Source organism: Gossypium raimondii, chromosome 8, assembly GCF_025698545.1.
Source record: "Gossypium raimondii isolate GPD5lz chromosome 8, ASM2569854v1, whole genome shotgun sequence".
Classification (NCBI taxonomy): domain Eukaryota; kingdom Viridiplantae; phylum Streptophyta; class Magnoliopsida; order Malvales; family Malvaceae; genus Gossypium; species Gossypium raimondii.
In genome coordinates, this window is record NC_068572.1 from 36823699 (window position 1) to 36835470 (window position 11772).

Below are 11772 nucleotides of genomic sequence, written 5' to 3' on the forward strand. Positions count from 1 at the left end.
TACCTCAGGTTACATTTTAGTCTTTTATGTTTGAAATGTTACGCTTTAGCCACTTATGTTATTATTTTGTTACGAAGTGATCACTCTTCCGTTAAGTTCCGTTATCTCCCTAATGATAATCCTACGTGGCAGTCTAACTAGATTTTAAGTGCCAACTTGGATTTCCTAATGGGATGAGAATAGATTTTTAATTAAATAAATTTAATTAATTAAAAATTTTAAACCCTAAATCTTAGTTAAAAAAACCGTTTATCTCCCCTTTTTTTAGTTTTCTTTTTCAGTTGACTAAGAAAGCTATTATCATCAGAATTTTTCATTCACCTACAAAAACAAAAGAGGATTCAATGGAGGGTCCAGATATGTCTTCTTCACCGACAAATTTATGTTCTAAGACTTAAAATCAAGTGGTTGTCGACAAATATATGTGATAAGATGAACTACAATGACTGCAGCATGTGGAAAAATGATGTTCCAGTTAACATCCTAGAATGAAAAGCCAAAATAGTTTGTTTTAATGGCTGAACTAGCTTTTGTTCAACTTGGGGCTTTTTCCATTTTTATTTGACATGGGATTGTTTATTCAGAGAAAACTCAAAATTCCTATGTTTTGTTAATTTCCTATTTGATCTGGTTTCAGGTAAAAAAAGACAGAAATGGCAAACTAGCTTGGAGTTCTTAATGCGTTGGATACAGGAAAGACACAATGGTACCATTTCACTGCAATTGTGATTGCTGGAATGGGTTTCTTCACTGATGCTTATGACCTTTTTAGCATCTCTCTTATCACAAAATTGCTTGGTCGTATTTACTACTTCGATGCACTTTCTGAAAAGCCTGGAACTTTGCCTCCTTTTATTGTAGCTGTTGCTAATGGTGTGGGCTTTTGCGAAACTTTAGCTGGACAGCTTTTCTTTGGTTGGCTTGGTGATAAATTAGGCCGAAAACGAGTTTATGGACTCACCTTGATGCTCATGGTGATCTTTTCCATTGCCTCTGGACTTTCCTTCGGAAAGTCTCCAGATGGTGTAATGGCAACCCTTTGCTTCTTCAGGTTTTGGCTTGGTTTTCACATGCTACAATCATTGCAGTTCATCTTATTACATAAATTTATCGACAACCACTTGATTTTAAGTCTTAGAACATTAATTTGTCGGTGAAGAAGACATACCTGGACCCTCCATTGAATCCTCTTTTGTTTTTGTAGGTGAATAAAAAATTCTGATGATAATAGCTTTCTTAGTCAACTGAAAAAAAAACTAAAAAAAGGGGATATGAACGATTTTTTAACTAAGATTTAGGGTTTAAAATTTTTAATTAATTAAATTTATTTAACTAAAAATCTATTCTCATCCCATTAGGAAATCCAAGTTGGCACTTAAAATCTAGTTGGACTGCCACGTAGGATTACCATTACGGAGATAACGGAACGTAACGGAAGAGTGATCACTTCGTAACAAAATAATAACATAAGTGACTAAAACGTAACATTTCAAACATAAGTGACTAAAATGTAACCTAAGGCAAACAAAAGTGACTATTTTTGTAGTTTACCCTAAAAATAAAGTTAATTAATTATAATATTTAAGTATGAAGAGTATCTAAACATTAATTAGGTAAAAAATAAACTTAAATAATTATAATATCTAATATAAATTGAACATTTAATTTATTGTACTTTTTCTAAATTTTAGTGGTCAAAATTATTCCAAATTTTAAAATATCTTATTGAAAATGGTTGCAAGTCTACTTTAAACATGTTTATTTCATATAAATATCTCAAGCCCTTGTCAAACATTTTAACTTCTCCTTGACCATCATATAAATGCTTTTCAAAGAAAACTCAAGTTTCAGTTTTTTCATCATAAAAGCAAGAAATATTCAAGATTTGAGCTTAAAATTAAATATCAAATTAATAATTTGGATCAACATGACAACTCCTCTTAACAAGTTTTACTAATTTACCGAATTCTAAAAAATAATTAACTATTAACATTGATATAGTGCCCTTTCATGGCTTATCAAACAATAATTATGGTTAAAATATATTCTACTTTGTAACACAATAATATAGTCGGGATTTTCTGCACAATTTATATAATTATGAAATAATATCATTTGTGTTGTCCCAAAGAGATTTCACAAATATCTACAAATTCAATCTTCTTAAAGAAGAAAAAGAAAATTATTTTTTTGGTAGCATGGTCACAACAAATGTTACTATTCAATGATTTTCCATTAAATATCCTTTCTTTGTATTGATATGATTGATTTATCCACATAATCAACCTCTTTTTAACAGCTCCAAGTTGAGGTTAATTTCTATTGAGCCCAACATTCTCCTTCCATCCATATCATCATTATAATACTTTCTGTTGGTGTTTTGAGACTAAGAGGAAAGCAAAATGAGACAATGAACCAGTAAGATGAACTAATTTTCAACACTCTTAAATTTTTTTTCAAAAGGTTACAATATATATATATATATATATATATATATATATATATATATACATTGCTTTCCAAACAATTCAATTAATCCAATTTACATATTAGAAATAGGAAAACTTAACTTTGTACATAATCTGATTATGAAATCAACACCTAAACACATGAATTCATTACCAACTTAGTTTGTTCTCAACTAAGTATCTTAATATAAGAATTGAACAAAATATTAAACCAAAACATCGGTTTTCTACTCTAGGAAGACAACTTGTACTTCATCCTACAGCTCGCCTTATCGTTAATCAGATCACACTTTGGTTGTCTGTAGATATGCTCGACATTAAACTATTCGCCAATGTGCTTAAACAATTCGCCAAGCTTGTCCTGTAAAAACTATTCGCAGACAGTTCGCCTATTGAGAGTCCGCCAATCTTCTCATGCTCAAACTATCTGTCATATGACTTAGAGATAGAACTATCCACCATATGACTTCGCCAACTGGATTGTTTTCTATTTGTGTTGTTCGCCATGTGTGTTCTCCATTTGTGTTGTTTGCAATGTATGTTCGCCGATGCATTGTTGGCCATCTTACAACACTCCTCATTGGCCTCCATGCTACGAACTCCAATATCATACCTCAACTTCTCAAACTTCATCTTCCCAAGAGGCTTTGTCAGTATATCAGTTAACTGATCTTATGAACTACAATAAACCAGTGTTACCTCATTTGCTTGCTCCACTTCTCTCTCAAAGTGATACTTTATTTTGAAGTGTTTTGTTTTCCCATGGAATATTGGATTCTTTGCAATTACAATAGCAGATTGATTATCACACTTGTTGCTTCCTCTTGGTTTATGTTCAAATCATTCAATAGTTGATAACAAGCTGAATTTGTATGTTTAACGCACCCAATTTCGGTAATTTTTTCTATTGAGTCTGTAATTTTTGTTTAATTTTATCAGGTGCACAATTGGAGTATCAAAATTTGAGTTAACAAGCAAATCGAGCTAAATTAGAGCACAAGTAATAAAAGGGGATCAAATTGAAATTTTGAGAAATTTATGGTTGATCAGATTTTTTATTTGACTTTGTAAAAGCTAGATTTAGAAAAAAACCTGATATAAAATCTGATTTTATGTGATTGGTTGTTAGATGAATTAGGCTAAATTTAGCATATGAAATGTATATGAATACCTTGTATGGTGACTTTGGAAAACACACTGAAATTGAATAAAAACAATTTAAATATTTTCTCTTTTCGATTGTGAGCAATCTACCATTTAATTTTCTTTTCTTTATTTCTCACAGTTTTGGTTCAATTGCTCCCTAAGTCCTTCATCCTTCCCATCCTTCATCATTACCATTAAATTCCTTCCCATGAATCAACAGAGCATGATTAATTTCATGCTCAACTAACTTTCTTTTAGCTTTAGCTCGGTTATCATTTCGAAAATAAATCGTAAGATATGAACCCGCACTAAAAAAACCTTTCAACACGGTATTCGCATTCGCTATTTCTTCAGTATATTGGATAGTCATAATAGTCTCTTAAAGTTGATTAAATTTTAGCTCAAAGTGCACGTTTGGTGGGAGTTGTATTGGCGTATAATTGGGAAAATGAGATGGTCGTCTGTCGAGTTTGAATTCCTGTGAACAAGTTGGCGTGTTCAATTAGAAAAAAAGTTAGTTGGATTCCATCAAGGGAGATAGTAATCGAATTTAAAAGACCCACACAGTTAAGGCCATTAATTTAAGTTGGGCTTTTCTATATCGCAAGACCGCCGAGATCTTAAATTGTGGACTCATGTTAGTGGAAAAGTTAGTGGTTGGGGCATCATTAATCGCTATAACAACTTATCGTTTGGAAGAAAAAATCTATTTTTCAAGGATCGGTTCTATTTTCGAGTGTACCGAGGCAGAGGCTAAGCATTAATATATTTGATTCACCAATTTGATTTAATCTCCTTAATTTATTTTGCAACCATAATTTTGTTTTTATTTTATTTTATTTTTGTTTATTTTATTTTCTTTATCAACTAAACCCTCATTTCTTTATTTTACAACTTTGCACACACATGTCGAGGGCACGACAACTACCTAGACTCAGAAATTAGGTCGCGTAAACAGGAAAATTAGGAATCTCAGTCCTTGTGGGATCAACCCTACTACTCTATACTACTATTTAATTAAGGTAAAGCGTAGGAAATTATATTTGGTGGTTTTAATGCCCATCAACAACTTTCTTAGCCAAATGGCCTAGTTGACAGCTGTAGTGGCTGCAACATACTCTACTTCAGCTGTTGGTTGTGCTACTGATCGTTGCTTCCTTGAGCTCCAGCAAAAAACACTTGACCGTAGAGTGAAGAAATAACTAGAGGTACTCTTCATGTCCTTAATAGATCTCGCCCAATCACTGTCTGAGTAGCCAAGTAACTTAAGCTTTTCAGATTTCGTAAACTTCACTCCATAGCTCAATGTTTCTTTTACATAACTCAAAACTCTTTTGGCGAATTTGTAATGAATTATATTGCTGCAATGCATGTAGCTCAACAAAAAACTTATAGCAAATATTATATCTGGCATGGATGCAATCAAGCAAAGCAGGCATCCATCCAAGCTCCTATAGCTTGTCTCATCCACTCTTTCAAAATCTTCATTACTGGTGAACTTCTCTCATTGAGCAATTAGAGTATTGGTAGGCTTGCAAATTTCCATGCTGTATCTTCTCAAAATTTTCATGGCAAAAGCCTTTTGGCTTATAAAAATTACTTCACAAGTTTGAATTACTTCCAGACCAAAAAAGTATGCCATCTCTCCTAAATCTGACATTTCAAACACTACTTGCATTTGCCTTTTAAAGTCATCAACTGACTCATTATTGCTACCAATCACAGATAGATCATCAATATGCAAAGATGCAATAAGAAGTATTTCATTCCTAGCCTTCTTCACATACAATATAGGTTCATTGATACTTCTTTCGAATCACAAATCTGCTAGATGATTATCAACTCTCTCATACCGTGCCCTTGGGGGCTTGCTTTAGACCATACAGTGCCTTTTTTAGTTTGTATACCTTTGACTCACATTCTGGTACAAGAAATCCTTGAGGCTAATCTACATAGATCTCTTTCTTCAGATAACCATTCAAAAAAGTTGATTAAACATGCATTTGATGTATTTTCCAACCCTTTTGAGCTGCAAGTGTTAATAGCAGCCTTATGGTAGCTAATCTACATAGATCTCTTTCTTCAAATAACCATTCAAAAAAGTTGATTAAACATGCATTTGATGTATTTTCCAACCCTTTTGAGCTGCAAGTGTTAATAGCAGCCTTATGGTATCTAACCTTTCTACAGGGGCAAAGGTCTCAGTAAAATCCACACTAAATTGCTGACTATACCCCTTGATAACCAATCTGGCCTTGTACTTATTGATAGAACCATCAAGTTTCATTTTGGTTCTAAACACCTATTTGACCCCAATAACTTTCTTATGAATCAGTCTATCTACCAACTCCCAAGTCTTATTCTTGTTGATCATACTAATATCTTCCTTCATAGCATCTCTCTATTCAAGATTTTGGGCTACCTCTTTAAATTTAACTGGTTCCAACACTGCCAGATTACATATCTGATAAAATTTAGTAGCAAAGGTCTCAGTAAAATCAACACCAAATTGCTGACTATACCTCTTGATAACCAATCTAGCCATGTACTTGTTGATAGAACCATCAAGATTCATTTTGGTTCTGAACACCTATTTGACCCCAATAACTTTCTTATGAACTGGTCTATCTAACAACTCCCAAGTCTCATTCTTGTTGATCATACTAATCTCTTCCTTCATAGCATCTCTTTATTCAAGTTCTTGTGCTACCTCTTTAAAGGTAATTGGTTCCAACACTGCCAGATTACACATTTGATAAACTTCAGTAATTGGTCTTGTTCCTCTCACTGATGGTCATCAAATGCATCATTTTCAATTTGGTATTTAGTAGGTTATCTATCATAATTTGGTGTAGTAGATTAAACTAGTTTTCACACTTGATGTTGAATACGATAAATTTTAATATGCTTTAGTTATGCTTTCTTAGTTTAATTTAAATTCAATAAAAAGTGCATTTTGAGTCTTTTATTGACCTTAGCGGCTAAATGAGACCTAAAGGTGAGCTAACGTGCTCAGTAAGTGTGCAGGAAACCATTCAAGGGCTTAGAAACTCAATATTGTTCGTTGTATTGCTACACGAGACGTTTGATGTCGAACATAGGGAGCAGAATGCTAGAATTGCTATACTGCCTTTAGAGTCACGACACAGCCAAGGGATGTCGCAACACACCCCTGAAACTACCCTAGAACCATGCATACTGACTTCAATGTAGCGATACAGAGATTAAGGTGTTGCAACAGCGGTTCTATACGTGATTAATTATGAGTCAAGGGCATTTTGGTTCACACAATGGAAATTAAACACGAGGACATCAGTTGATCTATGGTTCAGGACGACGACTATCCTAATTTTATAGATAGGTTTATTTAACACTTGTGGATGATGATTTTTCCATAGTTTAAGTTTTCTTTGTAATTTTAGTTGTTAGTTTTTCTTTCTTTTAAGCATTAGGCTTATTTTTAGTTCTTTTCTTTTTGTGTTCTTCAAATAATGTGGTTTGTAAATACAATCAAACGCCAGTGGAATTTCTACGCTTCATCTAATACAAACAAGATTCTCTAAACTCTACTCTTGATTTGTTATTTATATTTACCCTTATATTTAAGTTTATTATGTTCATGAGATCCATGAGGAACGAATCCTCTTATGGGAGATTGGTGAATAGAGGTATGATTAACTAATTATTATGTAGGATTTTCTTGGCAGATCAGCTGTTTGGGAAAGAAAGAACTTAAACCCTAGGTTTGACGACCCTAGGAAGTCATTTAGGTTAGAATTAACCCAAAATTGGTATGGCTTATCTGTGAACACCTTAACCCCAAACTGGTCTGGATTGTGAGGTCGAGAGATAAGTAGTTTTTTGTTGACTCATTAGTTTAGTGGAATATTGAGAGATCCTACTAAGTTTATGACTAGTTAATTGAGTAGAAACTCAAAATAAGAATTAGTTATGAACACCGAAGCGAGCTAATCACCTATGCCTAGAATTGATTAAGTCTATAAATTAGTTTTCTGAAGTTTTTTATTATTTAGGTTTTTGTTATTTCTATTTCACTATTTATATAAATCCAAAAATCTTTCTTTTATGTTTTATCGTAATATAATTTGTTTAAAATACTAATTAGATCTATTTGCGTTTAAGTTAGAATTAATTTAGTAATTCCCCTCCCTTTGGTACGATTCTTAGAGTACTTACCTACTTCATTGTAAAAACTATATTACAACTTGACCCGTATACTTATAGACACCGCATCGATTTCATATCTTTTAGTTATAGTATTCATACTTTAGACGTTAGTACTTTCGGAGGCAGTCAAGTTGTTGGTGTTGTTGCCGGGGAGGCAATATTACTAGATTAATTTTAATTTTTATGTTTAATAGGATAGTTAGGAAATTTTTAAATTATAGATACAATTTTATTTTATCATATTTTTATTAATTTACGTTTACTAACTTCTTTCTTCTCTGATCTCAGTATATGCCTCAGAGGAGAGGAACACATGTTTAGTCTGTCACTGGTCGATAGAGATGCCTTTATGTGAAACCACCAGGACGGATAACTTCGAGGTATTATCAAACAAGTCACATATGGTGACGCAAATAATGAAAATAATGCAAGAAATATTTGAAGCATTGCCTCCAAAGAAAGAGGACGTGTTTGATGTTCACAATTTGGATCATGAAAACCCTAGTACTATCGATAACCATGATGGGATCACGATGAAATTCAACCTGAGCCTGTAACTGAAGATCATGGGGATAAGTTGAACATAGTTGAAATAGTCTCTGATCCAGTTGACATAGCAACAGATTTAACTGTAAAGGTAAATTTGGAAAATTAACTAACCACTAACATGAAGCTTAAACTAATATTGAATAAAAGTGTAGAAGAACCAATACACTTTTTGGCCATAACAGAGAAGGTGCCAATTGAAGAGGTTGAGGAGTTCTATTTATTCTCATTCGAAAATGACAACAAAGCACGAGCAACCAAAGCCTCACACAATAGGGAGAGGAGGAAGCTCGAGGCAATAATACCCCAGAAAATAATTTGGGGTTGGCTCAGATTTGATACTCAATGGCTTACAATGTGGATATCACGTTGGTCAAAAATAAGGCAAAATCATTAGAATCGACCAAAGTGGCTGGTTCATATGCATCGATAGGAAAACAAATGTCGAATCAAGGTGTCGAGAACTAGCTGGAGGTCCTTCTATGGCGACGACACAGATTGCCCCAGTTTTTAAAGAACTTCAGTTTCTTGTTTTAAATTTTGTTTTGTTACTTTTATTAACTTTAGTATATATTTTATTTTATTTATTAATTTACTTTCTTTATATTACATTGCATATTTCACATTTCTTGTCAAAATATTTTATTGTAGGTACTTTTTGTCCACTTGGAGCAAATGAATCTTGATATCAATACAACGACAAGGATTCAGCCTTATCAGAAAAGTTTTCTTGTTTGCGCCTTAATCAATTTACAGTAAGGGTAATGTATGCTCTAAAGTGTGGGGGAAATACATCAAGGTTCATTTATATTAGGATTTAATTTTCTTCAAACTGCTTAAAAGTAGGATATGTATGCTCCGAGCACTTTGAAATTCAAGAGAGAGGCCGAAAAATAGTTGTGTCGCAAGACAGAACCTTCGTGACGCAACACCAAAAATGGATTCAAGAAAATGGGCACGAATTCCCTGGGTTGCGACATCACTACAATGTTCTGCAGGGTCAACTTGACCCATCGCACAACTCGACTGATCAAACCCTATTTTACCCTGGTTTTAACCTTAAATAACCTATTTTTAAACCTACAAACACCCTCTATTAACTCTTAAAATCTTTTAATCCTCTCTAAACCTCTCAACAAAAATCCCCAAATCCTTTAAACTATAAACCCTTTCCCTTTTCTATTTTTGATGCTTCAATTCCCTCTTTTTCTTTGTTTTTCAGTGCATGCTAAATATCAAACATCACAAAGGGAAGTTTCAACAATCTTTAGAGAGAGACAACAAGACCTTAAAGTCAAGGTTAAGAGTTCCTATCTTGTTTTTACTGTTCCATTTGATTATTGCTTGATTTTTATTAGTTAGTCTAGCTATAAAAACGTTGAATATACCTCCTAAGAAACTTAGAAGCACTAATGTACAAGAGACACCATTGGTTTTGAATTCTCAAAAATTTCAAAATCCTAATGTCGAAAAATATTTCATTGAATTACAAGGAAAAACATTTATTCAGGAACGAGGATTTGAACCATTGATGGTTCTTTGAAAAGACATCGGCTCATTAGTCTGGTACCATAGGTGGGAGCGTTTTTGCATAATTCCAAAAGGGAATGTTGTTATCCCACTCATCTAAGAATTTTTTACTACCTTTAAGGACGAGGAAACTCGCAATCATACGGTGCCATATGGGAAACAATAATGGTAAGGGGTAAAAATGTGCCATTCACCCCAAGGGAAATTTGTGAGTATTAAGATGTCCCATATCATGAAACTGATTTCTTGACAAACAATGATTTGATAAACTTTTATAAAATAGACATTGATTACATTATAAAATATTTAATTGAAAATAGAGGTGAGTGGAAACACCGACCAAATACTGGACTCCTGACAAACTTTAATAAAGATATTATGTTCCCAATAGCTAAAATGTGGATGCAGTTTATTTGCACTAGAATTACACCTGCTCTTAATGTTTCTAATGTCAATACGTTCTGAGCTATTTTGTTATATGAAATTTTAAATAAAAAATAGATATGCATCGGGGAATGAATCCATCAAAGTATGAAGCGTTGTGTTAGTGGTAAGAAGGTCGAGATTTTCTTTTCCCATCTTGTGAGGACACTGTGTAAAAATGCAGAGGCTCCAATGGAAGAGAACGAGTAGTTCGTGCGCCCAACAAAAAACTTAATAGGTGATTTTATATACCCTTAGTATGTAAAACTCAACCGAAAGCAGATTATAGATTGAAACCAGAGGAGAAACGAAAAGATGGACGTTCTTGCTTTACTCAAAAGAAAAGGAAAATCGAAACCTAAAAAAATAGGTGAGAGTTACGAAGAAAAAATAGATGGAATGATACGATGAATGCAAGAAATATGCCCAGTACTTCAAGAATTTACGCGGCAAAACAATATGAGAGCTCCTAATTACCCGCCGGACATGTTTGGCTCGATACAAACCCATCATAGAGAGGAAGAGAAAGGGAGCGATGAAGGAGAAGATAGTGAGAAGGAAAGAGAAAAAGCAGGAGATGAGGAGATGGGTTATAAGGATGAGGAGGATGATTAAATGTTTTAATTTTTAATGTTTAATTTGGAACTATATTACATTTTGAATTTTTTTTAAGGGTAGGATTAATAGTAGATATTTTTTGTTCTGTTTTCTACTTCAAGTTTTCTGTGTAGGAATCTTGCATGTTAGAAGCATGACATTTTTCAAGTTAACAACGAAAAATGGAATGGAGCACATACAATTAGATTACAGAACTATCACGATCAATCGGGTAACTTATTTCCTTATCTTTTTAGGGCTACACATTGAGGACAATGTGTTATCTAAAGTGTGGGAGGAATCTTGCATGTTAGAAACATGTCATTTTTCAAGTTAACAACGAAAAATGGAATGGAGCACTCACCATTAGATTACAGAACTATCACGATCAATCGGGTAACTTCTTTCCTTATCTTTTTAGGGCTACACATTAAGGACAATGTGTTATCTAAAGTGTGAGAGGAATCTTTCATGTTAGAAGCATGACATTTTTCAAGTTAACAACAAAAAATGGAATGGATGACTCACCATTAGATTACAGAACTATCACGATCAATCGGGTAACTTCTTTTCTTATCTTTTTAGGGCTACATGTTGAGGACAATGTGTTATCTAAAGTGTGGGAGGGTAACATAGGAAATTTGTTTTTAATTTTTATGCTTTCCTTTTATTTTTTATTTTCAAATGTGTGCTTGAGCTTGTAAAAATACAAGTGATTGGTTACGAGCATGTATATAGGTTTATTGTGTTTTCTATAAATTTGGCATGATAGTAAATGATTTTAAATTTTTTATTATTAAACTACTAAGTTCTATTTATTACACTATAAATAGGTATTGATTGAATATACCAAATGATGTAGAGAATACAGAGA

General features: G+C 33.2%; 1 protein-coding gene across 1 annotated transcript; it reads left to right on the forward strand.

The window, feature by feature from the left end:
• The first annotated feature begins 737 nt into the window (after positions 1-737).
• LOC105793282 (probable inorganic phosphate transporter 1-5) lies at positions 738-1208 on the forward strand. Its single transcript, XM_012622208.1, has 2 exons — positions 738-1051; positions 1205-1208. Exons 1-2 carry the CDS (start codon positions 738-740, stop codon positions 1206-1208), a joined length of 318 nt encoding a protein of 105 aa, XP_012477662.1.
• The last annotated feature ends 10564 nt before the right edge of the window (positions 1209-11772 follow it).

What these genes read in the sequence shown, in the direction of transcription:
- LOC105793282 (XM_012622208.1), top strand. Translation starts at nt 738, where the DNA reads ATGGGTTTCTTCACTGATGCTTATGACCTTTTTAGCATCTCTCTTATC.